Source organism: Hyaena hyaena, unplaced genomic scaffold (genome assembly GCF_003009895.1).
Source record: "Hyaena hyaena isolate Hyena2069 unplaced genomic scaffold, ASM300989v1 scaffold_832, whole genome shotgun sequence".
Taxonomy (NCBI): domain Eukaryota; kingdom Metazoa; phylum Chordata; class Mammalia; order Carnivora; family Hyaenidae; genus Hyaena; species Hyaena hyaena.
The window spans coordinates 493,143-520,761 of NW_024081466.1; the positions used below are offsets into that span (position 1 = coordinate 493,143).

The 27,619-nt window shown below is 39.6% G+C and overlaps 1 protein-coding gene across 3 annotated transcripts in view; it reads left to right on the plus strand.

Moving 5' to 3' along the window:
* The window catches only part of RFTN2 (raftlin family member 2), an 81,583-nt gene that overhangs the window by 44,037 nt on the left and 9,927 nt on the right, over positions 1-27,619 (plus strand). For all 3 annotated transcript variants that reach the window (XM_039219761.1, XM_039219762.1, XM_039219763.1), the window contains 3 exons: positions 6,759-6,880; positions 8,131-8,234; positions 24,000-24,078. In XM_039219761.1, the coding sequence (XP_039075692.1) occupies positions 6,759-6,880; positions 8,131-8,234; positions 24,000-24,078 (305 nt within the window). The remainder of the gene's footprint in view (positions 1-6,758; positions 6,881-8,130; positions 8,235-23,999; positions 24,079-27,619) is intronic.

Genomic DNA, 27,619 nt, shown 5'->3' on the forward strand with positions numbered 1-27,619 from the left:
TCATGATCTCGCGGTTTGTGGGTTCGAGCCCCGCGTCGGGCTCTGTGCTGACTGCCAGCTCGGAGCCTGGAGCCTGTTTCAGTCTGTGACTCCCTCTCTCTCTGACCCTCCCCTGCTCACGCTGTCTCTCTCCTAGAAATAAAAAAAAAAAAAACATTTAAAATTATCCAGAGTCATAGGCCAATAAGTTCTTTTAACTAGCAACCAAGAGTAAAGATCTAGCCTATTGAACTACCCAGAAATATGGCCTGGGTATACAGGCCATAGCAGGTGCTCAACAGATAGTTCTTAGTATTTTTGGTTATTGGAAACTTCCTCGAAGTTGGTCTTTAATGGAAACAGAAAAATATTTTTTTAAGTTTATTTATTTTCAGAGAGAGAGGGAAAGAGTGCACACATATGCACAAATAGGGGAGGGGGAGAAAGAGAAGGAGAGAGAGAGAGAGAGAGAGAGAGAATCCCAAGCAGGCTCCACATTCAGCACAGAGCTCAACTCCAGGCTTGATGCTACGAACTGTGAAATCATGACCCGGGTGAAACCAAGAGACAGATGCTCAGCCAGATGAGCCACCCAGTCAGCCCATAAGATTTTTATTTAAAAGTAATCTCTACACCCAGCATGGGGCTCAAACTTACGCCTGAAGATCAAGAGTCACATGTTCTTAGTGACTGAGCCACCCATGTGCCCCAGAAGCAGCAAAATCTAATAAGAAGAGCATGGACTTTAGAATCAGATAGACCGGGTTTAAATCCTATATCCTCTACTTATTAGCTGAGTGATCTGGGAAAGTTAGGTGAGCTCACTGAGCCTCAGTTTCCTAAAAGGGGAATAAAAATACCCCCTACTTTACTGCTGTCAAAATGTAATAAGATACAGTATGTACAAAATGACTCCCACAGTGCCTCACCCACCGCCTTACCCACCGCCAGAGCTTATTCTCTGGTGGTAGTTTTCTTTCCTGCAGCTTGCTGTATGCAACTAGAGTACTTTTAGTATGGATCAGCTACTTGCAGTTCAGCTAATGCTTCATATATTTCTCTCTCTCTTCTCTTCCCCCTTCTCTTCCTTCCAAAAAGTCTAAGTTGGAACCATTTCAAACTTTGGTTTGTGACTAACTGCTGAAGGAAAGACGAGAAATACTCCTTTCAAAATCTCTTTCAGGCATCCCCGCCTTGGGCCTTGCCTGATGAAAATAAAATTAGCCACAGCAGTTGCCAGCCAGAGATTCTGTGGAGCTTTTGTTCATAAAGCCTCAGAAGCTATTTAGAGAGCTCAGGGGAGAATCTCTCCCTCTCAGCAGCTCTGGAATGTCTCATTAGACATTTTACATTGCAGGCCATGCCAAGCCCCTAATGAGCTACCACAGTCTGTGGGGCCTGGCAACTGGGTGTGTCACTCGGGACTTCCCTAGGAATCCACAGGGAAGCTGAGGAGGGGAAATTGTGACCCATGCCTGTGTCACTGTGAGAAGCAAGTCAGAGGAAGCAGGGCTGAATCGGTCGCTTTGTTCTGGGACATTTGATGCCTGACAGCTAAAGCACATGGGGGACAATGCATATTTTGTTTTGTCTTCCTTCCATCCTCTTCCAAAATATTGTCAGAAGTCAGCTCACCATGAGGAATAGAAGCACAAAACCAGACATTGCACAGACATTTAAATACATTCTTCCACAAATCTCATCTTATAAAATGTCTTCCTCTAGAAACAGGGAGTGGGGAACAAAACTTTTAAAAAGTTTTCTCCTTTGGTGGGTCACGGTGGAGAGGTTATAAGGACTGTGAAATTCCTCTTCAGTGTCCTTTCCCACGCACTCTCAAAGCCTGATGCTGCGAAAAGCCCCACAGCAGAGGTACCCGGTGGCCGTCTTGCTGTTCTGGCAGCCTGAGTCTTCCCACTGCAAAGGTCTCCTGTATCTGACCTTCTCCAGCATTGCTGGGTCCTCACCAAGCCGGACCTCTGCTGGAATCCCTGCACACACCCAGGGGCTTGCACTGCAGGACAAAGAACTCCAAATGGTCCTAGCTGAGCCAACAAAGATAAAACAATTTACCAGGATATGCAGAGATCCACTGGGTAGTTGGCATAGGTCGGATGAGCAGCCTTGCCAGCTAATATAAAACACATACATACACACCCATGAGGTCCCCAAACTTCAATAGCCTACAAATACCACCATTATCCTCAGAGAACAGTCTCTTCCCACCTTTAGTAGACCCATATCTTAAGGCTACATTTTTATTTTTTCATGAATTTTTAGACTTAAGTTCATTTCGCTCTCCTCACCCCTATAAAAATGCTTGTGTGGAGCTGATAGACGAGATGTATCAGAATGAGGAGTGGGATAGAGTACTGACAAAATGTATTTCTTTACTCACCACAAATATGTATATGCCAGGCACTGGGTTTACAATGATGAACAAAATGGACATCTTCCCTACCTCAAAGCTGGCCATGTGGCATCAGGCAGTCAGGCAGTTAACAGGTACAGAAACATATGTATCTAATTTCAAAATGGAGAAAAGTGTTGTGACATTACCTAACACTATATTGTAAGGAGGGATCAGGAGGTCCCGCATAACAAGACACCAATCACATTGAGACTGGAAAGCCAGCATTCAAGAGCCACAGCCAGGCCGTTCTAGACAGAGGAAACACCCCCAGATGTACAGAAACTGTAGGACAGGAAAGAGGAACAGGGAAAAGGTCTGTGTCGCTGGCACAGGGTATGCAGAGAGAATGGCTCCATACAAGGCAGAAGCGGTAACAGCAGCCAATCTTACAAATAATGCAGCAAGACCTACATGTATTTGTACTCACTGTACACCAGCATTGTTCTAAACACTTCTAATTTATTAACTCATTTAATTCCGACAGCAACCTATGAGGTTGGTATGATTATCCTCCTTTTGTAGATGAGGAAGCTGAGGCACAGAAATTATTTTAAAATGTGCCCCTTTTCGTGCAATTAAGAAAGTGGGTCAGAGGGCACCTAGGTGGAGTGTGTACTCTTAAGAAAAATTTTAAGCATCCTGCCAGAATTTTTATTCCAAGTCATTTCACTGAAGATTTAAAGAGGGAGTTATGGGGGAGCCTGGGTGGCTCAGTCAGTTAAGAGTCCGACTTTGACTCAGGTCATGTTCTCATGACTTCTGGGTTCAAGCCCTGCATCAGTCTGTCTGACAGCTCAGAGCCTAGAGCCTGCTTCAGATTCTGTGTCTCCATCTCCCTCTGCCCATCCCCCACTCATGCTCACTTGCTCTCTCTCTCTCTCAAAAATAAACGGAAGGGGCGCCTGGGTGGCTTAGTCGGTTAAGCGTCCGACTTTGCTTAGGTCATGATCTCGCGGTTCCTGGGTTCAAGCCCCGCGTCGGGCTTTGTGCTGACTGCCAGCTCAAAGCCTGGAGCCAATTTCAGAGTCTGTATCTCCCTCTCTCTCTGACCCCTGCTCATGCTGTCTCTCTCTCTCTCTCTCTCCTAGAAATAAATAAATATTTAAAAAATAAACATTAAAAATTTTATTTATAAATAAATAAATCAATCAATAAAAATAGGGAGCTATGAACTGATATGCATTCTTAAAATCACTTCTTTGGCCTCATTTTGGGAAGTGGATTAGAGAAGGCAAGAGTGGAAGGGGGCATGCTGTTAAGAGGCTGAGATTTATTTTGGAGACAGAATGTTCATGAATGAGATGCAAAATGGGCCTCTCCATATGTGCCCTCCAGTTCTCAGAGATAGTCCCAGGCCTACCTCTAGGCAGTGTAATGCCAAAAACGACGCATAGACCAAAAATATTAAAATAGAATGTTACATTTCTTCACATTTACAGAAATGCCAATGTCATATATAGCTGAAATGAGTGTCTGAGCACATGGCCAGACACATAAACCATTCCCTGAGAATTTGTTAAGCCTGTGCTTGTTAAACCAGGGTCCAGGTACCCTGGGGGTATGCAGCCTTGTGCTAGGGAGTACACAGATTCACAAGATAGAACATCAATTTTTTTTTACATTTATTTATTTTTGAGAGACAGAGTGCGAGTGAGGGAGGGGCAGAGGGAGAGGGAAACACAATCTGAAGCAGGTTCCAGGCTCAGAGCTGATGTGGGGCTTAAAACCACAAATCATGAGATCATGACCTGAGCCAAAGTCGGTCACCTAACTGACTGAGCCACCCAGGCGCCCTGATCGAACGTCAATATTACTTAATATGGGGAGTTGGAGAACTTTACTTTTTTTACATAATATGAACATATTTGAAAAGAATGCAAAGATGGCATGGATTTTAAGATATAAACATTAGACTTTAAAGAAATCTTATTCTTGCCACAAATCAACTCAAACTGTAATTGGAGATTATCCTTCAATGGTACTTTCCTTTGATACCAGTGGTATTTGGCTAAAAAAAACTTAAGCAGCAGTGGGTTAGGTCAATGCTTTGTAACTTTTTCATACTATGCACACATAGAAAATGATAATATAGTAAGGCACATGAGTATAAGAGGATAAAGCTTCTTGGGAAACCTGGGTGGCTCAGTCAGTTAAGTGTCCAACTTCAGCTCAGGTCATGACCTCAAAGGTCATGGGTTCTAGCCCTGTGTTCTAGCTCAGAGCCTAGAGCCTGCTTCGGATTCTGTATCTCCCTCTCTCTGTGCCCCTCCTCCACTTGTACTCTATCTTTCTCAAAAATAAATTAAAATGTTAAAAAAAAAATTAAAAACAAAAAAGAAGTGACTCCGTTTGGGAACAGTTATTAGGTAACTGTTTACAATCAACTCACCCCATTACCTGGAAGATTTAACACAGCAAGCACCCAAACAGCCACTCCCCATAGGACCTTCCCCGCAACCCCGCCTCACCTCCTCTTCTGTTAGGGAGAATTGTTCAAGAGATATTAAATACTTTCTCCTGTGTAAGTCTCATTCATCTGTGGCTCTGGGGATTGGTGTGGGCGCTAAGAAGGTCAGTCAGGGCCCTGGGAGCTCTAAAGTGAGAAGGGAGGGACATAAGTATAATAAACATATTGAAAAGTGCATTAATCTTATGTTTACAGCTGAATAAAAACAAATGTTCAAGATATAGAGGGCATATCTTTATATGTCAGTTATATCTCAATAAAGCTGGGGAGGGAGGAATTCAGAGGGGGGAAAAATGGTACAGAATATTTCCAACATTCCAGAAGCCACCTCATGACACTTCCCAGTCAATATCCTCACACCCAGAGAAAGTATTATTCTAATATTCATACCATAGATTAATTTTGCCTGTTTTTGAACTTCACATAGGTTGAAGTACACAGTATTTACTCTTTTGTGTCTGGTTTCTTTTGCTCAACATAGTTTCTGAAATTCCTCCATGTTGCTACAGAGCAATGAGTCTTGCTTTTTTTATTCTTGTGTGGCATTGTGTGAGTGTGGCATGGTTTCATTCCTTTAAACCAAAAGAAATTTAGAAGTACTGGAGTATCCCAACACTGAGAATAAGAAAACAGACACAGAGCTGCAAAACCACATTATAGAATCCCAAAGTAAATAAGAGGCAGATTATAATTAATTACATAACTATCACAGTATATAATTATTTCTAAAATTCATACCCTCATTCTAAAAAAGGACTTGGGACATACATAGTTTTAAAGATGGTCTTGTGATGCTCTAAATTTACAATCAAAAAGATTTACTTCCACTGGTCACTTTGGACAGTGGACAAGTACATTTAAAGGAAGTGGAACATACACTATAATTAGAAAAAAACTAACTCCAACTAGTAAATTAAACTTTACTGGGTTTTGGAGAACCAGTCTGAACAAGGTAAATTCTTCATGGTATTGTACCCTAACTGTAAATGGTGTAAATAATAATAACAATGATTTTCTCCTAAAGTTTATAGTCTGTTAATAAAAATCAAAACTAAAAATTACATTGAAATTATGTTTCTCCTCTTTATTTTTAAGCTTAATAGAGCACTTGAAAATGTTGTAGTTTATACTTTAGATAACTGTGCAGCAGGGAGACTTTGATGCAACACTGTCCTGTATAAAAACCATAAAGTTTAGCCAGCACGTGACCATGGGAAAATTGTCTCCTATTGCAAAATAGGAGACAAAAGAACATCCATAAAATCAGTTTAGTTTTCGCCAGCTGGTTGTTGTCAACTATTCAAGAAAATGTCAGAGAGGCCCTCCCTTAAAACTTCCTTCCCAGCAGGAATTCTTTTGACAATGACTTCTGTTTAGGATTTTCCTGTTACCATTCTTCTATTATTTTTTTTAAAGCATCATTGAGGTAAAGAATTGTTTTGTGTTTATATTATTTTGAGGTAATCTTACCTCATATTAGTTTGAATATCACACCTGTAATTTCAAGAACATTTTTATGTTTTCTCTCCAAATGGTGTAATTAATGTGCATAAACATATAGGTCAGAAACCAAAATTTGATTTCAGGGTGGTCAGTTCCTGATGCTTTTTAGACTTAGGAAATCCACTTGCTTCTCACTGTATGATATTATTTTATTTTGTTTTTGTTATTGTAGTTTTCATATTTACAGTTTAATTTTAATTCAGTGAAGTATAAAATTTTCTTGACCTTCCCAAAAAAACTCTCAAAGAGGAGGATGTTATTGACTCAGTCAAAACAAGTGCTTGTTAATTTATATGCTTTTCTTTCAGCTTCCTCAAAGGGTTACCTAAGATGTGGGTGATCTTAGGAGACACTCAGTATTTGCAATTCTTCCTAATTGCATCCCTTTCCTCACAGGGGACCATTTGCCTAAATCTTTGGAAGGATTCTTTATCTATGAAGAAGAAGGTTCTGGAGTTCCAGGTTCCAGTAGGAAAGGAAATGATGCCATCGTAGTAGAGCAATGGACCGTTATTGAGGTAAACTGCAGTTTTCTGACAGTTTAGCTTTACTTTTCTATTTAGTTTTCCATGTTAAAGATTTTCCTTTCTTAATACCTGCAGTGTCCTTCAAACACTTGTTTGTACAGTGTTCAGAATTTTATCACAAATGCATAAACAAACTTTGTTCAGATTTGTGAAAAGGTGATTTCCTTTACTACATGTTCAACTCTGTTGTAAGATAGTAAAACAATTACCTGTACCTAAATAGCAGTAGATTCCCAAGGATTTGGCCTTCTAATCCTGAATAAAGTTCCCTGGCACTCTTCTCTTTACACATGCCATGACAACTGGTTGAAACTAAAAAAAAAAAAAAAAAAATACTCAGTCAAAAACTACTATTTTATCTCCAAGCAACTGATGTGACTGACTTTTTTTTTACCTTGTTAATTGACTCTCAAAGGCAAAAATATCCAAAAGTTGTTCTCTCTCTCACCAGGCCAAATATGTACACACAGCATTGTCCTTCCTAATCAGAGATGACATTGCTGCTGATGCTGTGCACTCTGAATTCAGGTGTCACCGAATGGACTGCCCTTGAGGTGTACAGACTAAATTCTGGTATATTGTGTTGTGTGTATGAGGCCCTCACTGACAGACTCTTTTATAAACACATTTGCCTTTCTGGCCTTATAAAGGCATACAGAGAGGCAGAGCTCATTTTCAAATAAACTAGAAATCCCACTGAGGGGGAGAAAAGGATTTAGAAGAAGAGGTAAAGCTCCTAGTAAAAATCAATTCCACATGAATAAAAAGCAAGGAATCCAACTCAGCATCTAAGCCCCACTCACCTTTTACTTCCCGATCTTCACTTCCTACTCTTATCCTCACTTCCCAACCCCTGGACCAGTGTTTCTAACCAGTATGGTCTGTAAACTACTTGGATCCAAATCACTAGGGAGCTTTTCTAAATGCAGATCCCCTAGCCCTGTACCTTAAAGTGTGATGCCTGAACAAGACTGAGGGAACACAAAGGAAGGAAGGCCCAAACTCTGGAGAACCAGATGGAAACCTCTCACCACTCTGATCCCCAGTGTGTCTACCTTGGTTCAATGGTTAGAAGGCAGCAAGCAGCAGAAAATGAAGCCCTCAAAGACTGCAGCCGATGAAACTGTACTTAAGGAGCGTGAACTCCCCTTAGTTTAACACCCACCACCCTTTATTGTAATCACTTGTGTTGCTGGTCCTCTTGCCATTAAGGCTATGAGCTGTTACACTTATTCACGCAGGGCTGTGAAATCAAAACGGATTATGGCCCTCTGCTGCACACTCTGGCTGAGTTTGGATGGCTCCTGACAAGCGTGTTGCCTACACCTATACTGAGACATGACAGGTAATGCCAGAGTATCCTTACAAACTCTCATTTAATTCAAAATATAGTTCATTTGTTAGATAACTCAATTCAACTAATGCTAATTTAATGCCTACAAAAAGCATTTCACTGAACTTCTAATCTAATTTCATGGACAGTGGAGATCAGGTAATCTAATCCCCTCAAGTTATAGATGTATAAACGATAACATCTCCTTCGCAAGGGCATCTGAGTTCACAAGGCAGAGCCAGGCAGGGGTGCAGGAGACTGACTCCTAGCTGAGAGCAGCTCAAGATGCCCACATTCAAGGGGCGCCTGGGTGGCTCAGTCGGTTGAGCATTCAACTCCAGATTTCGGCTCAGGTCATGATCTCACAGTTTGTGAGTTCGAACCCCACATCAGGCTCTGTGCTGAATGTGGAGCCTTCTTGGAATTCTCTCTGTCTCTGCTTCCCTCTTCCCCTCCCCAGCGTGTGCTCTCTTTCTCTCAAAGTAAATAAATATGCTTTAAAAAAAAAATGCCTAGAGTGAAGACTGAGTTGATGTAAATCTGCAAACAGAACTCAGTCCCATCTGCAGACCTCTTGTCCTCCCCCTTCACACTGTGTGCAAACCAAAGGAGGCAGGAGCACAGGCACTGCTGCCTCAACTTCTCCCGTCCAGTGACGTGGCTGAGTCCTCCCCTGGAGCACCAACTTGTCAGCTGTTTCCACTCAAATAAAGTGCCTACATTACAACCAAAGTGCCATCACTTCACAGATAACAACCTTTCCTTTTCTCCTTTAGCTAATCATACTTTTTTTTTCTTTTTTTTTAATGTTTTATTTATTTCTAGGAGAGAGAGGGACAGCGTGAGCAGGGGAGGGTCAGAGAGAGAGGGAGTCACAGACTGAAACAGGCTCCAGGCTCCGAGCTGGCAGTCAGCACAGAGCCCGACGCGGGGCTCGAACCCACGAACCGCGAGATCATGACCTAAGAGAAAGTCGGACGTTTAAACGACTAAGCCACCCAGGCGCCCCAACTTTTTTTTTTTTTTTTAAGAGACAAAAAGAGACAAACCAATTAAGTCTTCTGTATAAAGAGCTTTGCTATCCGATGGAACCAGAGATGTTTCCTCTACCTTCTTTGGCTTCCAGAAAATGATTGAATGCCAATGTGGTCCTGCGTGGGCCAGTGACTACTTGCCGAGGACGGCGCAGTACCACAGGGCATTACCCTTTAGCAACGTCAACTGCGTTTAACCCTCTTGAGTAATTGTCAGTGTAGCTGAAGGAGGCAGCTCCTCCTTTCTCAGTCTCACCCACCCTCCTGCCTTCTCTGGTTTCCCCAGTTTAGCAGCCTAACCCTGTCCAGTATCCCAACTTCCCCACATACTGTAAAAACATTTGATTGTCATGGCTTAATAATAAAGCCACATCTTCTTCAGGTGGGGAGAGGGACAAAGGCTGATGCAGAGTAAAGATAACTCAAGCTTTGAAAGGAGGGATTAGAAATAAGCAATCTGCTTTTCTTCTCAGGGATCTATTTGTAACTGTCCTCAAGTTGTGAATGATAACATCCTGAAGCATTATTTCCCAACTATTTAAATCTGTGACACAGCTGTCAGGTCACAATACAGCATAATGCTTAGGATTTGGTCTTCAGACTAAGCAGTATGAATCACCTGGGGAGCCTATGCACATACAAATGCTGGAGGGCCACCCCAGTGGAATGGTCAAGAGCTTTGAGGGTGAGACCCATGAATCTTCACTTTCACAAGCCTCTGAAACTCATTACCATTAGAGGAGTTGTGCAGGAGGTAGTGAGAAAGGAACTCCTCTTCCCTGCCTTTCTACCCCTCACAGCCATGCCCAAGCATTGGTCTTTCCCACTCCGCGCCCTCCCTCAGAATAACTTGTGTATTTGGCCTTCTCATCTCTTTTTGATGGTTCTCATAGGTGTATACTTTAGGATATCATCTGCCCCATTACAGTTAGCTCTTCCTAAGAGTACTCTTGAGTTCCGAACCTTTCATGTTTCTTTTTCCCCACTGAAAAATATATTTATCATTCCTCCCTCCCATTCACTCAGAGATTCTTCTCTTGTGAGTCTAAATTTTTCCTGGGATGCCTAACTGGCTCCATCAGTAGAGAATGTGACTCTTAATCTCAGTGAGTTGAGTTCAAGTCCCACACTGGGCATGGAACCTACTTAAAATTAAAATGCAAAAAAAAAATGTTTTGTCTTGAAGTATGAGTGAGTGACTGGGCACTGCTTAGATAGCAAGCCTGCTGGGCTGGAGCCCCTTCAGCATCTCCTGCTTCTGGTTGGTTTGGGAATGAGGACAGAATTGAGACCGAGTATAATGCGAAGGGGGAAGGTGGTGGAACCTGGAGCCACACTTGACTGGACCCCCTTGTCCTGCACGTCAAACTGCATGAAGTCACAGGCTGTTCCTGGTGAGGAGGAGGCTCACTGGAACAAGGAGTAGCCATACATTGCTTTTGAAGCAGAGGTAGCACCACTGCCCCTCCACCGTTCTAGCTTCTCTTGTACCCTGTTCTCCTTGAGGCGCTGTGGGGTCAGAGTATGCCTTTCAGAGTAGGCACTCCTTGTGAAGGCTCAACTTCGTGTGTAATTAAAATAGCAAAAGGGCTAGTTGCTGGACTTCTCATTAAGTGACTGTCCAAAAAATTGGACACAGTATAGATGTCTATCACTATGAATGGCGTGTGTTAAGGCTAAAAAGCTGCATAGCAAATTCTAGTGAATGATTAGCTCTGGGACTATGGGTAGGAGACAGGAAAAGTGGGTGTTTCTGCTTTGTCTTTATATTTTTTCTGTTATTTGACTTTTTGCAAGGAATACATATTTATTCTGTGATTTTTCTAAACTAATTTTAAAGAGTAAAACAATCAATTACTAAAAGGATGTGAAAGCTGTATCTGCCCTAAAGGAGCCTGTAGCTGGTTAAGCTTAAATTTAGTATATAACCAGACTTGCATCGGGTTAGGGCAGGTCAGCTTATATAGATGAGCAAGTATAGGTTGCACAGGAACGTTAAAAAGAGGCGTAAAGACTGTCAAAGTTAGATGGAATCTTCACATGATAATGAGATTAAAAAGCAGCATCACTATTTAGCAGATCTCCATTCAGAATCTGCTATTTACCCTGGATTGGAGATAGTACAGGGGCACCTATGTGGCCTAGTCAGTTTAGTGTCTGACTCTTGATTTCAGCTCAGGTCATGATCTCACGGTTCATGGGGTCAAGACCCATGTCAGACTCTGTACTGACAGTGTAGAGCCTGCTTTGGATTTGCTCTCTCTCTATCTCTCTATCTCTCTCTCCCCCTCCTGGTCGTCATGGGAGTGAGGACAGGATTGAGACCAAAGGTGGTAAAGAAGAGGTCTCAAGTATGTGTGCACACTCTCTCTCTAAAGATAAATAAATAGATAGATAAATAAATGAAAATAGTAGAAAAATACTTTTTAACAGTAATCACCCTACGCAACAAGGCACACTAAAACAGTGTCTACTGTTCTGTACTCAGGAAGATTGTGCAATATTGATGTTGATTTTAATCCTTTACATCTTATAATTGCATTCTTCCAACTGCCTGCAAGGTAGACACTATAGGATGAAGGTCAGGGTTCATTGTTATTAACTGGTAACAAAGATTGTTGATAAAACCTGTTTATCCTCTGCCTTCTTATTCTTTTCCAAATGTGCTGTCTCTGCATCAGTCACATGCTTGTCTTAGCTGCTTCAGTACACACAGAGATAGTACTCACTGTCAGTCATGTCATCTTTAAATATAAAGAAAAATACCATTTAAATAAAAAAAAAAAAAAGAAAGAAAGACACCACATACAGTTCATCTTGGTCCAAGTGGAAGATGGAGCCTGAAAATTTTTAGTCTCTACAACTAGAAGAGTCCATGCTGTGAACTAAACAGATCTCATTTTAATTACAGCTTTTCACCATTAACTAGCCATGTGATCTTGGAAGTCACCTAACCTCCTTAAGTCTCGTTTTCCTCATCTGGAAAATGGTACAATAATATCAACTTTACTGAACTGTCACAATGCTTAATCAAACCCATATCTGCAGAGTACCTATGCAGGTGCTGTGCAAACTAGGCTAATAAATTAGAGCTATTCTACAGGACCTAATCCTTTAGCAGAACCAAAATTCCAAAGTTGAAACCAATTATGCAAGCATGATCATTCAGCCTATCCTAAATCAGGATATTTCAGAAAATGTAAATACTGTGATTCAGTATATACTAAATCAGCACTGATGATTACAAGTCAATAAAAGGAGCAGAAATAAATAACAGTATAAAAATATAAGCTTACACATATACTCACACCCAGAAAAAATAATATCTGTCATGACCTTTCTTTTGGGGCCCACATGTCTGAAAACATGACTTAGAACCATTGCCAGTGAAAACTTTCTTCCTTAAATATTTTTGTCTTGTACACAATACTGTCATCAGCAATTTCACCTTTTCCCCACCCTTCTATCACCTAAACCATAACTTTAATGGTCTGTAGATAAAGTATTTTCCCTTCATTTCTTTCATTACTCAAATATATCCTGTTATTGGATGACATAAAAATATTTTCCCAGTGTGTCCTCACACTGAGGTTATTGCTTCATTATCCTAGGCAGTATCACACCACCAAGGTTGAAAGCCACATTGCCATGGCAACATGATAATGTGGTAATCAGATATCACTACATTATTCCAGGGTTATTGCTGTCAGCTGTGAAAATTTGCCAGATTCCCTTCTTAATCGTTATCACTATGTAATTATACAAATGTGCCCAATCCTTTTCTTTTCATGAAATCAACATGAAAATTGACATTAAGCAATTCAGAGAAAATCTGGTAGAGGATCAGATTAGCTGAACTAGCAGCTAATATTGCTGCCCTTAAAATAATCACAGAATAAAATGGAAATGGAGCCAAAGTTCCCTCTGTTTGGCTCCCTCAAACCAGCAAGGTCATTGCCCTCTCCCTGAACAATCATCTGGAAAGAGATATGGGGAGAGGGCATCTTAACAAGAACCCAAGGTGATTCTGATGTACTTTCAGAAACACTGAATTATAACCTTGCAGAGGGACTGTGAAAGCATTTTAGAATACAATATAGAAGAAAGGTGTACACCCTCATTTATTTCTCTGAAGACAGAATTTAAAAGCAGGAGTATTGGGGTACAATGAATCAAGTTATACTGTTCTGAGAATATAAAATGTCTGATCCTTAAGAACAAGATTTGAATACCAAAAAGAGAAAAACTGTCTTCTCACTGTGATGTTAGAGCCCCCCGTCCCTCTTCGTTTTCTGCACCCCTGCAGGAAAGGCTCCACAGCCTCCTGGTCACCATGGCCCAGAAGCATGAGTAAGTCTGTGCAGTCACTTGAGACACTTTCATGCACCAATGATTTCCTCTCAATCCTCAAGTGGCAGACAAAGAAGAGTTGCATATTTATATACAGTCAGGGGAAGGTTAGGATTTCATGCTTGGTTCATATTAATGCCCTTCTCTTCCCTGTCTAATTTAAATTCTGTAGAAACAGTATGGTGTAATTACTAGTTAAGCTCATAGTAGTCTTGCAGTGAGCAGCATTTTGATAAAGCCACTTTTTTTTTTAGGTTATTTCTTTATTTTCAGAGAGAGAGAGAGAGCACGCATGAGTGGGAGGGAGGGGCAGAGAGAAGGAGAGAGAGAGAATCCGAAGCAGGCTCCACATTGTCAGCACAGAGCCCAAGGCAGGGCTGAAATCAAGAGTTGGACCTTTAACCAACTGTGCCCCAAGATCATGTTTTTCGAAATAGTCAATTTGTCTATTGTAGATACCTCCAGTTATCACTTCCTCATCTGAACTTAAAGTTTTGACATTTTGTCAGGCAAAGGGGTTGGAAGAAGCCAAACTGTGAGAATGCTCTTTTTAGTTGTTAATACACTCATATTGATACCTGAAAAACAAATCAGGGTCATCAGCCAAAGGAACTGTGACCAAGCACATAGCTATAAAGATGCATGCTAACATTTAATTAATTTTGCTTTCAAAATGAATTTTATATTTTAAAAGCAAGAATTTACTCATTTATGTATGAGTTCCAAACATTAAATATGGCAATTAATTAATTAAATGATACAAAACTGATCAGAAAATACAAATTAACCTAACAATTCTATTTCCTCTAGTCTAATAGATTTTAGGATCATAAAGAAAGCTCTTTATAAAAGTTTTTTTAAGTTTATTAATTTTGAGAGAGAGTGCATGTGTGGGAGGAGGGGCAGAGAAAGGGTAAGAGAGAATCCCAAGCAGGCTCCATGCTGTCAGCACGGAGCCCGAGGCAGGACTTGGTCTTGAGAACTGTGAGATCATGACCTTAGCCAAAATCAAGAGTCAGATGCCTAGCCACCTGAGCCATCCTGGAGCCCCTAAGAGTATTTTTATTCTATAAATGACTAAACAGTTACAGATAAGCCACTCATTTAGAACCATTTCAGTTGTATTCAAACTGAATTACATTTTTGCATTTTATTTGAAAATGTTCTTTCAGTTCAACTCAAATATCTATTGAGTGCCTGATATGTATAAGGCAATATTTTACACATTCTATAGACTGACTCTGGCTTCCAGGAAGGAACTCATAGTCAGCTTGGAGACACAACATCGTTACAAATAACTAATGAAGAACAGCTCATGACAAGCCCTGCCGTGGAGATCTAGAGCATATATTCTCAATAGGGGTGATATTGCCCCAAGGGGGTGAAAATTGGTTATGAGGGGAGGTAAAAAGAATCTTAGATATTACAGTGGTTTGTGGCCCTCCAAAAGGTCATGGAACATAAACACAAACACAGCATATCTTTAGGATTAAAGTTAATGGGATTGGGCGGAATTTGGGGAGAAATATCTAAAAAGTCTCTTTGGAGAAGCAATAATGAAAAGAGTTAAGTACAAATCAGGTGAATATGCTAGGGGACTTCATTGAAGGAGGAGGGCAGGTCTATGAAAGCTGTGTGTCTGAGGGGCAACTTTAGATCTTTTGAAAGCACTTTTAGAGAGGAGAATACTCCCAGTGGCAGATAGGACTATTTACTATTCCATTTCATCTCACTTAGCGGCACTAGTCTGTTGGTAGTGGCTGCCTGGAACACTATAAAACCAAGGATTCTGAGACTAGAACCAGGCTCAGCAAAAAAGAATGCAGTGATACATCAATTAGTGATGTCTGCCATGTGCAGAGAAGGTAGAAAGTTGAAGTATGGATAACACAAATTATTTCCTTTCTCTGGCAATCTTAAGCAAAAAAAGAAAAAAGAAAAAGAAAAAAAGGAAAGTGCAAGATATATTCCAGGAAAAGTGAGAACAGGTGAATGCATTCCTAAAGACCTCTTCTAATTCAAACCCAAAGAATTCAAGACTGATTTTTACTAAAGAATAAATGCAAAAGGGGAGGGAGCATTTTGTCATGTGTAAATCTACAACCATTCCTCATGTCACCATTACATGTACTCATAAAAACAATTTTTCTTAAACACACAAGTAGAAAGTGCACAAAACACAAATGAGTATAATTGTAAACACTTGTGTAGTTTCTACTGGACAAGAAACAGAATATTGCTGGAACCTTGGAAGCATTCCATGTTTTTCCCCATCATATCTACTCCCTTCATTCAGAGATAACTTCCCAACTTTTAGGATAATCATTTCCTTGCTTTGCCCAAGAGTTTTACCACTCTTGCATGTGTATCTAAACAATACAGTTCAGTTTTGCCTGTTTTTGAATTTTACACAAATGGAATTTTATGGTTGGCTCCAATGGTTGGTTATGACAAGCAGTGCTATCCTGAACATGAGCAGGGATCCCAGTGCACAATGGGCAGAAGTTTCTCAAGGAAATAGATCTAGAAGTGATATTGCTGGGTCATAGGGCATTTCTTTAGCTTTATTAGATAAATGCCACACTCTTTCCAAATGGAATATTGTGGTTTACACTCCTAACAGCAGAATATGAAGTTCCCATTGCTCCAAAAAATATTGTCAGATTTTAAATTTTGGCATTCTAGTGTGCATACGGTGTGATGTCGGTGTGGTTTTAATTTGTATTTACCTAATTACTACTGAGATTGAGAACATTTTCATATGTTTATTGGCCATTTAGATGTTTCTTTTGTAAAGCACCTATTTAAATCTTTTGCCTAATAAATGGAACTTAAAATTCTATTTATTTTAAATTCTATTTATAAGAATTTAAAATTCTATTTATAAGAATTTTTTAATATATACCAGATATATTTGTTATATGTGTTGCAATTATCTTCCCAAATTCTTTGTAGTTCATCTTTTTACCCTTTTTATGAGATCTTTTGATTAACAGAAGTCTACAATTTTAAAATAGGCAATTGTATCTATCTTTACTCTTCCAGGTATATTTAAAAAAAAAAAAAATCTTCCCCTTTCCTGAAGCAGTCAGGGAAGGAGAAAAGTGAATTTTTATATATTTTATTTTTTTAATTTTAGAGACAGTGAGAGCACAGCAGGGGGGAGGGGCACAAAGAGAGAGAGAGAAAAAATCTCAGGCTCCATACTCAGGATGAAACTCAGATGCAGGGCTCAGTCCCATGACCCTGGTATCATGACCTGAGCCAAAATCAAGAGTAGGATGCTCAACCCACTGAGCTACCCAGGTGCCCTGGAAGTGAATTATTTTAAAATTTGGGTGTAATGAGACATTTTAATATTTCTAATTAACATAGAATGTTCTAAGCTGTAGTTATTATAACCTGGCATGCCTAAAAAGTTAGTTTTGAGAGGAGGAGAAGGAACAGTTAAAGATTAAAAGAGTCATACTAAATTTCCATGACTATCATAGATGTAAAAAGACCTAGGAAGTCTTTTATTTCACCTGCAAGACTTTCCTCATTTGTTATGATTTTTTATGCATGTTCTGGCATCAATACATTATCACAGAAACCAAAAGACCACTTTTTCATAAAGTCTTTGAGTCTTCAAATATTTACTAAGCACCATTTAGGAAGAGGGCTTTCTGCTAATTAACATGGAAAATGCAGATATGGGGAGACAAGATCCTCAGAGAGCTTAGACCTGGTAGGAGGGAAATCTACACCAGCAACAATAGGACCCAATAAAAGAATTGAGCTCTATAGGAGAGTTCCATGGGAGCCCTGAAAGGGAAGTGTTGCTCTTCAGTTGAGGAATCATTAAAGACTTCCTGAAAGAGGTCATCCTTGAAATAAATCTCAAAAGATGGGCAGCCTGGAAAGAGGCAGAGGCGGTGGTGTGAGCATTTTAGGTGGGAGAATGCCACAAGCACGAATTCTGAGACTGGCCATGAGCAACTGTGCAGACATGACAATTCGCAAAAGACAACCAACCATGATCTTGATTTTTATATTTTAAAGAATATAGAAAGACTCTCTCCCACCTGCTCATAAAGTCTAAGTACTCCATCTGTTTCAAAGATGCTTGAAATCAAACAAATATGGTACCAAGCACAAGTTCATGTTGTCCTTATAACTTCCTCCAAAAATAATCTAAAAGCTTAAATATCACTAAAGATGTTATCAAACTGTGATAGAACTGCTTTTTAATTTTGTTTTTGTTGCATGCTTATTTTAAGTAGTGTTTTTCACTCTTAACTGAATTCATGGGGGAGGATATTTTTGAATATTTATTTATTTATCTTGAGAGAGAGCATGAGTGGGAGAGGGGCAGAGAGAGAGAAGAAGAGAGAGAATCCCATGCAGGCTCCACACTGTCAACACAGAGCCTGATATGGGGCTCAGTCTCACAAACTGTGAGATCACGACCTGAGCCAAAATCAAGAGTCCAACACTTAACCAACTGAACCAGGTGCCTCCAAAGGGGGAATTTTTTAAGGCAAAGCTTTCAATGACCCATCTTACAAACGGTGCTTAAATGCCATGAGTCAAGAACTTGCTCCTGTCTTTCCTTCTCATCATATGAACACCAGGACCTGTGTGGTCTGTTTAAATAGTCTAATTGGCCCAGGAGAAAATGAACACTTGTTTTTGTTTTTCTCATTATTCTCCACTACAACCCCTGCCTATTATAAGCTGAAATAATACATTGGGAGATGCTATATAAAAATCTGAACTTCTGCAAAGTAGTCTATGTTTACCCAATCATTATAAAGTGTTCCAGCAGAATGGAATTAAATTAGGCCACTCTTCTCTGTAGTCAGGGCTTTACTGAATTCATTCCACACTTGCTGTAGAGATAGTATGGTGTTGTGGGAAATAGAGGAGACCCAAGACAAAACTCAAAAAGTCTGCATCTCAACTTCCTTACCCATAAAATGGAGAAAAGAATAACTTCTCTGCCCACCTCAAAGGGCTATCATAAGAGGGGTGCCTGGCCAGCTCAGTCAATATAGCATGTGACTCTTGATCTTGGGGTTCTAGTTTGGAGCCGCACATTGGATGTAGATATTACTTACAAATCAAGTCTTTTTAAAAAGGTGTGTGTGGTTATCATAAGAAACAATGTGCTCATTACCAAGGAAAATACTCATTACACCAAAAGCACTACACAAATCCAAGTTATCCACCTTACTTTAGTCCATGAGATCTTCTGTTGTTGGGAAGCCAGTCTCTTTCTTGGTAGTCTGTTGTTGCCATAGCAAACCTCTCTCCTTTAAACAACACCCAAATAGAAAGTCTTCTTTTGTTTTCATATGAAAGGCATAGAAGAAGGTAGGGAAGAGAGAAGGAAACATTTATTAAGCATCCACTGTGCTCCAGGATCTGTGCTAAGAACTTTACTTCTACCACCTCACTGATACTGTTTGGACCAGCTCTGTTTTACGGAAGAGAAATGGGAGGCTCAGAAAGTCTGGGTAACTAGCTCAGCATCACATAGCTAGTAAGCAGCAAAACTAAGATGCAAACCCAGCGTTGGTCTGACTCTAAAGCCATACATGCTGTTTCTACCACACTCAACTGCCTCTCCAATAAATATATCACAGAAAAATGATGTGTCCCCACATTTTGTAGTGTAAAGCTGTAGAGCTGGTCAAAACCCCATTTTCTTTCCCACCTATGGCCTAATTCCTTATACTTATGCTCACCCCCCAGATCGTACAGTAGTGTATACCCACATTAAGAGGTGAGCATAGGGGCGCCTGGGTGGCTAAGTTGATTGAGTGTGCAACTTCAGCTCAGGTCATGATCTCACGGTTTGTGGGTTCAAGCCCTGCGTCAGGCTCTGTGCTGACAGCTCAGAGCCTGGAGCCCGTCTTCAGATTCTGTGTCTCCCTCTTCCTCTGCCCCTCCCCTGCTCATGCTGTCTCTCTCTCTCTCTCTCTCAAAAATAAATAAAACATTAAAAAAAAGAAGTGACCCTCAAACTTTCTATAAGTAAGAAAAAAAAATTAAAAAAAAAAAGAGGTGAGCATAATACCAAGACAGAGAGCAGCAAGCCCATGTCCCAGGGACAACAGCAATACTGGTGGCCTCTTCTGTTTCTTCTAGGTCCACAGCTGCCCTCTGGTGTTTGTCTGATTCTAGGTGTGGACCTGGAGCTAACTCAGGCTTTATCCTTTCACTCTACTTCACCTGGTTTTGTGTGGTGAGATGCCTGGACCTAACCTGGCTTTATCTCAGGTCATACATGGACTTTGGCCTCTAGATACTTTCCTGGTCTTCCTTCTGTATTAATGATCCTCCTTTCCCTTCCCCCATTTGGGCAGTCTTATACCTTCACCCTGCTCCCCACCACTGCCTGCAGGGAACTTAGCCCCTCCAGGCCTGAAGTGGCTGACCCATCCCTCATGCTGACAGTTGCATGAGGGATTATCTGCCACTCTCAGAAAGGAAGAACTAGTGGATGGTTTCACATCTTTGCAGACTGTTCCCTTGACCAGCTTATCCTTGAGGCTTATGCTCTTGACCAACACAGGCGGTGCCAGAACTCTTTCACCACTTCTGTGAAAATCTGCCATTTCTCAGAAGCCACTTTCATTTTCTATGACGTCCAAGCATAATTGCCCACTAATAATAGTATGGAAGAGGATGTGAAGATTCTTAAATTCCTCTCAGGAAAATACCAAGTTACTCAGTTAACTAACACATTTTGGATGAAAATTGCTGTAGGGAATAGGAGATGTAGGCCCTGTGCTCTGAGCATCCAGGCATGTGAAACCCTCTCTGGTCCAGTAATGATACCACCAGTCAAATCCTTTCAGAATGTGTGCTACAGGACAAATATTCTATCCCAGTTCAGTAGACAGAGTTACCTCTGCAGCCACTGGAGGCTGTGAGGCACTAATCCTGCCAGACAGTTGTCCCTCTGTCAGGCTTCAGACCTCCGTCCCTTAGTTCTACCATGCTTAAATTCTCTAAACCAAAAGGAGCTCTATGTCTCATGGATGTTCCAAAAACAGCAGGACCTATTTTTTTTTCTCTTTCAAGTTTTTATTTAAATTTTTGATCATTAACATACATTGCAATATTAGTTTCAGCAGTAGAATTTAGTGATTTATCACTTACATACAACAACCAGGGCTCATCACTCGTGCCCTCCTTAATACCCATCACCCTCTAGCCCATCCCTTGCCAACCTCCCTCCATCAATTCTCAGTTTATTCTCTATATTTAAGAATCTCTTATGGTTTGTTTCCCTCTCACTCTCTTTTTTCCCCCCTTCCATATGTTCATCTGTTTTTTTTCTTAAATTCTACATATGAGTGAAATCATATATTTGTCTTTCACTGACTGACTTGTTTCACTTAGCATAATATACTTAAGCTTCATCCATGTCGTTGCAAATGGCAAGATTTTATTCTTCTTTTTTTCAATGTTTATTTATTTTTGAGAAAGCATGAGTGGGGGAGGGGCAGAGAGAGGGGGATGGAGGATCCGAACTAGGCTCTGCACTGTCAGCAGTGAACCTCATATGGGGCTCCAACTCATGAACTTGGAGATCATGATCTAACCTGAAGTCAGACACTCATTTAACTGAGCCACCCAGTTAGATGTCATTCTTTTTGATACCTGAGTATATTTCCCATTTAATATATATATATATGTATATATATATACCAAACCTTCTTTATCCATTTATCAGTCAATGGACATTTAGGCTCTTTCCACAGTTCTGCTACTGTTGATAATGAGCAGGACCTATTTTAAATCAAAATGGCCCTAGGGCGCCTAGCTGGCTCAGTCAGAAAAGCATGTAACTCTTGATCTCTGGGTTGTGAGTTCAAGTCTCATCTTGTGTATAGAGATTTACTTAAATAAATAAATAAACTTAAAAAGAATTTAAAAATAAAACTTAACACTGTAAAAAAAAAACAAACTCAGAATGGCCCTCAGAATACCAGGGACATAGTAGTCTTAGACATATTTCAAATTGAGGAGCTTGTTCTAAGGACCTTCCCAAGAGATGGGAAGATGCTGACCTTCTGCAGCCTTATCTGGGCATTAGAGACACTCCTAATATAGTCAGCCTTGAGAAGCTATCTCTGCATTTATTGTTTTATGCCATTAGTAAAGGTTGCGAAGCCTGCTCTAGGTTAAACATCACATCCTAAGGCATTCAGATTTCACATATATTCACATCCTATAATGTGTTGGAAAGAACTCACTCCAGGACCACTCACAATCCCTACCTTGATAGTCTCCTACTTTCTATCCAAGAAGAGTAATTCTGCCCTGATCACTCCTCATCTTTCCATAGCTCAAGGACTAATCCTTTCATGGGATTCTCTACCTGAATCATACACTTTGAACATCACCCAGAAATGTCCTCTGTATTCTCTGGTACCCTCTTCCTCCCTTGACTTTTCTCTGGAAGGTATTTTTGATTCTGGAACATTTCCCTCCCACTTAACTCCACTACACATTTCATTAAACAAATGGAAAAAGTAGAAGGAAATCACATTTACTGTACTTCTTCTATTGGCAGGCACAGTGGAGGTCTTAACGCACATCAACATATTTATCCTTCACAAAGTCCTTATAGGAAATGAAATGCAGGGAATTTAAAACTTTGCTAAAGTCACCAGCTATGAGGTGGTATCATCAGCTATTATGGAAGAGTTGGAATTTGAACCCAGGAGCTCTTAGGCTCCAAAGATACGGCCTTTTCCAGCATATTCTATACCTCCCAAACACAGACAGCCTATTCTGTACACTGCTAGTCCCTTCCCTGTATGCCTGTGTATGCGTGTCCTGATGATTGTTCCCAAAAGTTACAATATACAGTTGATCCTTGAACTACATGGGTTTGAACTGCACGGGTCCACTTGTAAGCAGATTTTTTTTGATAAATATAGTACAAAACTGTAAATGTATTTTCTCTTCCTTATGATTTTCTTAATTATATTTTCTCTAGCTTACTTTATTGTAGGAATACAGTATATAATACTACCACATATTAAATATGTGTTAGTTAACTGTTTATATAATCAGTAAAGCTCCCAGTCAACAGCAGGCTATTAGTAGTTAAGTTTTGAGGGAATCAAAAGTTATACATGGATTTTTAACTGGTGGGGAGGGGATTGATGCCCCAACCCCCATGTTGTTCAAGGGTCAACTGTACTTCATACCAAGTCTTTTCTTCTAATCAAAGCTAAGATCAAACTAATATGAGATTAGACTAGAAGCATTCTTTTAAAAATAAAAATAAAAATAAAGCAGCAGTCTCTCATTAACACTCTGGGGGAAATTTCACGGTTTCTCAAAATTCAACAGTATCAGTAAGCAAGCTGGGGATTTTCAAATGGTGTGGGGCTGACATATACCACTAGGGCAGAGTTTCAATGTTGCATTTGTTTTCCAGAAAAAGAGCTCAGCATAAAATGCAGCTAATAGTGAGGTTTTGTTTGGGTTTTTTGCATAATAAAAGTCGTAACTGAGCAACATTAGCTACAGACACTCCTCCCCATAAATCCATGGAGACTGTGAAAAGCATTTCAGAGAAATACAAACCCCAAGTAGTCTTTGGCAAGGGGTAATTTGCCATGATGATAGTTAAATAAGGAGAATACTGAGTAGCTGACTACAAAGAAGCATCTGAAAATAAAACTAGCTGTGGCTCAAGTCCTTCCATTGAAAATGTATATAAAATATCTCACATGTGGCAGCCTAAATTGGTCTCTTCTTTTTATAAGGCAAATTTGACAACGCATACCAAGAAGCTTAAATCATACCCTTTTGACCTAATAATCCCACTCCTAAAAATTTATCTCAAGGAAAAATGTCATAAGAATAAGGAAAACTATACATATTTTATAGCAACATTATTTAAAAACAGCGGAAAACTGGAAACAACCTAATTTTCCAATCATACAGGAAGGGCTTAATACATTTTAGTATCTTAATTCTTTGAGATAATCTGAAGCTATTAAGAATATGATCACAGTGCACAAAGGAGGAAAGAGCATTCGGTGAAAGGCATAGAACACAGAAATGCAAATATGTAGTGGTTACAGACGTGTAAAAATTCAGAAGTTGATAAAGACTAGGAAGGGGCAAAAAAAGATAAAAAACAGTTACGTTAGCACATTGAGATTACAACTCTTAAACAAATTTTTCTTCTGTAATGACTATTAATTTTTTAGGCATTTTTTTCTTGTTTTCCATCTACAACTTCTATTGAATCGTGTTTATAATTATTTTTGGATCAGAAGATTATTTTTCAAAGAATACAGATTGAATATTCTAGCCAAGTATGAAATATAGAGAATTACTAATTTGCAAATACTAATGCTATTGTTTTAATTTGCAGTGAAGGGAATTTGGCTACAAAGCAGGTTGTGTTCCTTCAGAGACCAGTTATGTGGAATTCAGCTGCTCAAACACCAGAAGTGAGTAAAATCAATGCTTTTTTTTTTTAAGTTTATTTATTTATTTTGTGAGAGAGAAGGAAAGAGAGAGCGCACTGGAGCGCACACACGCTCAAAGGCAGGCTCTAGCGGGGGAGGGGCAGAGAGAGAATTCCAAGCAGTGTGGAGCCCAACACGGGGCTCAGTCCCACAAATGTGAGATTATGACCTGAGCTGAAATCAAGAATCAGACATTTAACCAACTGAGTCACCCAGGCGTCCCAATGCTTTATTAACTAAATACTATGGAAGCATTTAATCCTTAAACTCACGTTGTAATTCTAAATGGTGAATAACAGATAAGGAAATGTGGACTTGATATGGAAATAGTCTCCAAACCAACATAACAACAAAGGAAATGTGCCAGTAACATGTGATATGAGACAGTTCTGAAGGGGATCAAAATATGTTACCCCCATATTTGCCACTGTGGCAAAGGATTGTTTTGAGCTGAAGGTAATTAAGAAACACAGACATAGGAGTAACTTTCTACCCTCTCTTTTTCTCATAAAAAACAGGGAATAAATTTCCCTTTTTAAAGTTAACATAGGGGTACCTGGCTGGCTCAGTCAGTAGAGCAGGGAACTCTTGGTATTGTAAATTCAAGCCCCACGTTGGGTGTAGATATTACTTAAAAATAAAATCTTTTTTTTTTAAAGGTAACGTAAATTTCCATTTGTAAAATTGTGCTTTCCTATACCAGGAAGAGGAGAAGACTCCTAATCACTAGAAATGATTCCTCACTGGAGACAGCACTGACTTGGGTCTACATAAATAAATCTTACTAAAATAACCCTTATCTTCCATTAGGTTCTCCACATACTTACCTTTCTACAATTCCCTACCCATAGATGCCAAATCCCTGTTCCTTTGTCTGGTCATTTCTCCACAATCTATCATCCTTTGCTAAAATCATGTATAAGCTTTCAGATCTAACTACCACTTTGGGTTTTCACTATTTCTCTGTGAAGCCCCATGTATATCCAAACTAAACCTTTTCTGGGGGAGACGAAGGGGGAAAATAGTGGGGGAGAGGGAGGGAGGCAAACCACGAGGGCTCAGCAGAGAATGTGTTGTTGGACAGACAGACTCTTGAATGCCGAGAACAAACTGAGGGCAGATCGGGGTGGGAGAGAGGGGTAGGGGGGTGATGGGCATGGAGGAGGGCACTTGTGGGGATGAGCACTGGGTGTTATATGGGAACCAACTTGATAATAAACTATTTAAAATTTTAAAAAACTAAACCTTTTCTCCTGTTAATCTATCTTTTGTTTAATTTGCAGGCCTCAGGTACTGAAATAAGAGGGTAAAGGAAAAGTTTTTTGCAAGCGAGTGTGCCTGCCTAATATTGCAACATACACCTGTCCAATCTTATCTATCTTGACCTCTGAAGCTACTTCTTTTTCATTCTTTTTTTTTTAATGTTTCATTTATTTCTGAGAGAGAGAGACAGTGTGAGCAGGGGAGGGTCAGAGAGAGAGGGAGACACAGAATATGAAGCAGGCTCCAGGCTTTGAGCTGGCTGTCAGCACAGAGCCCAATGTGAGGCTTGAACCCACGAACTGTGAGATCATGACCTGAGCCGAAGTCGGCCACCTAACTGACCGAGCTACCCAGGTGCCCCACTTCTTTTTCATTCCTAATTTTAGCTTTTATTTATCATTTTATTTTTATTATTGAAGCATAGTTGACATAGGTTATGTTAGTTTTAGGTGCACAACTTAGTGATTCGGCAATTCAATACATTATGCAGTGCTCACCCCCGTAAGTGTAGTTACTGTCTGTCACTATACAATGTTATTACAATGTTATTGACTCTTATTTCCTGTGTTGTACTTGTCATCTTCATGACTTCCTTACTTTATAGCTGGGGTTTGTACCTTAATCCCCTTCAACTATTTTACCCATCCTTCCACTCCCTTTCTCACTGTCAACCACCAATTTGTGTTCTGTATTTATTATTCTGTTTCTGTATTTTAAATTTTTTATTGGTTTTGTTTTTTAGATTCCACATATAAGTGAAATCATATGGCATTCGTCTTTGTCTGACTTATTTTACTTAGCACTATACTCTCTAGATCTATCCATGTTATTGCTAAAGGCAAGACTTCCTTCTTTTTTTATGGCTGAGTAATATTGCATTGTATGTGTATACCACACCTTCTTTATCCATTCATTATCAGTGGACACTTGAGTTGCTTCCATATCTTGGCTATTGTAAATAATGCTGCAATATACATAGGGGTACATATCTCTTTTTTGAATTAGTGTTTTCATATTTGGGGGGTAAATGCCCAGAAGTGGGATTACTGGATCATCATAGTATTTCTATTTTTAATTTTTTGAGAAACCTCCATACAGTCTTCCACAGTGGCTGCACCAATTTACCCTCCTACCAACAGTGCACAAGGACTCCTTATTCTCCACATTCTTGCCATTCTGACTGGTGTGTGGCTTTGATTTCCACTTCCCTGATGATGAATGTTGAGCATCTTTTTATATGTGTGTTGGACATCTGTATGTCTTCTTTGGAGAAATGTCTGTTCAGGTTCTCTGCCCATTTTTTAAGCAGACTTTTTTTTTCGGTGTTGAGTTGTATGAGTTTTTTATATGTTTTAGATGTTAACTTCTTACCCTATATATCATTTGTAAATATCTTCTCCCTCTAAGTAAGTTGCCTTTTCATTTTGTTGATGATTTACTTTGCTGTGCTAAAGCTTTCTAGTTTGATGTAATCCCAATAGTTTATTTTTGTTTTTGTTACTGTTGCTTGACGAGACATATCCAGGAAAATGTTGTTAAGGTCAACATCCAAGAAATTACTGCCTGCTTATGTTTTCTTTTAGGAGTTTTTCTGGTTTCAGGTCCTACGTTTAGGCCTTTAATCCACTTTGAGTTTAAGACCTTTATTTTTAGAATTTGTTTATTTATTTATTTACTAAGCAATTTTCTAAATAGCTTGAGAATTTTTTAAGAAAATGAAAAGGCAAACAACAGACTAGGAGAAAAAACCCTTGTAAATCACATATATGACAGAGAACTTGTATCTTGAATGCATTAAGAACTCTAAAAACTCAACAGTAACAAACAATCTAGCTAAAAAATAGTATAGAGACTTGGATATCTCACCAATAAAGATGTTAATAAGAGAAATAAGCACTTAAAAAGACATTTAAATCATTAGCCATTAGGGAACTATAATGAAAACCATAGTGAGAGACCACTCTAAACCAATAAGAATGACTAAAATAAAAAATATTGACAATACCAAGAACTAGCAAAGGAGAAGAGCAATTGGAACACTCAAACAATGCTGATAGGAATGCAGGATGGTACAAACACTCTGGAAAACCAATTTGCCAGCTTCTTTTGACATTAAACACACACTTAACAATATGAAACAGCAAAACCACTTTTGGGTATTCACCCTAGAGAAATAGAAATAGAATAGAAATGTTTATGTCAGTTCTATTTATAATCTTCAAAAACTGGAAATAATCCAACTGTCTTCAACAGGTGAATG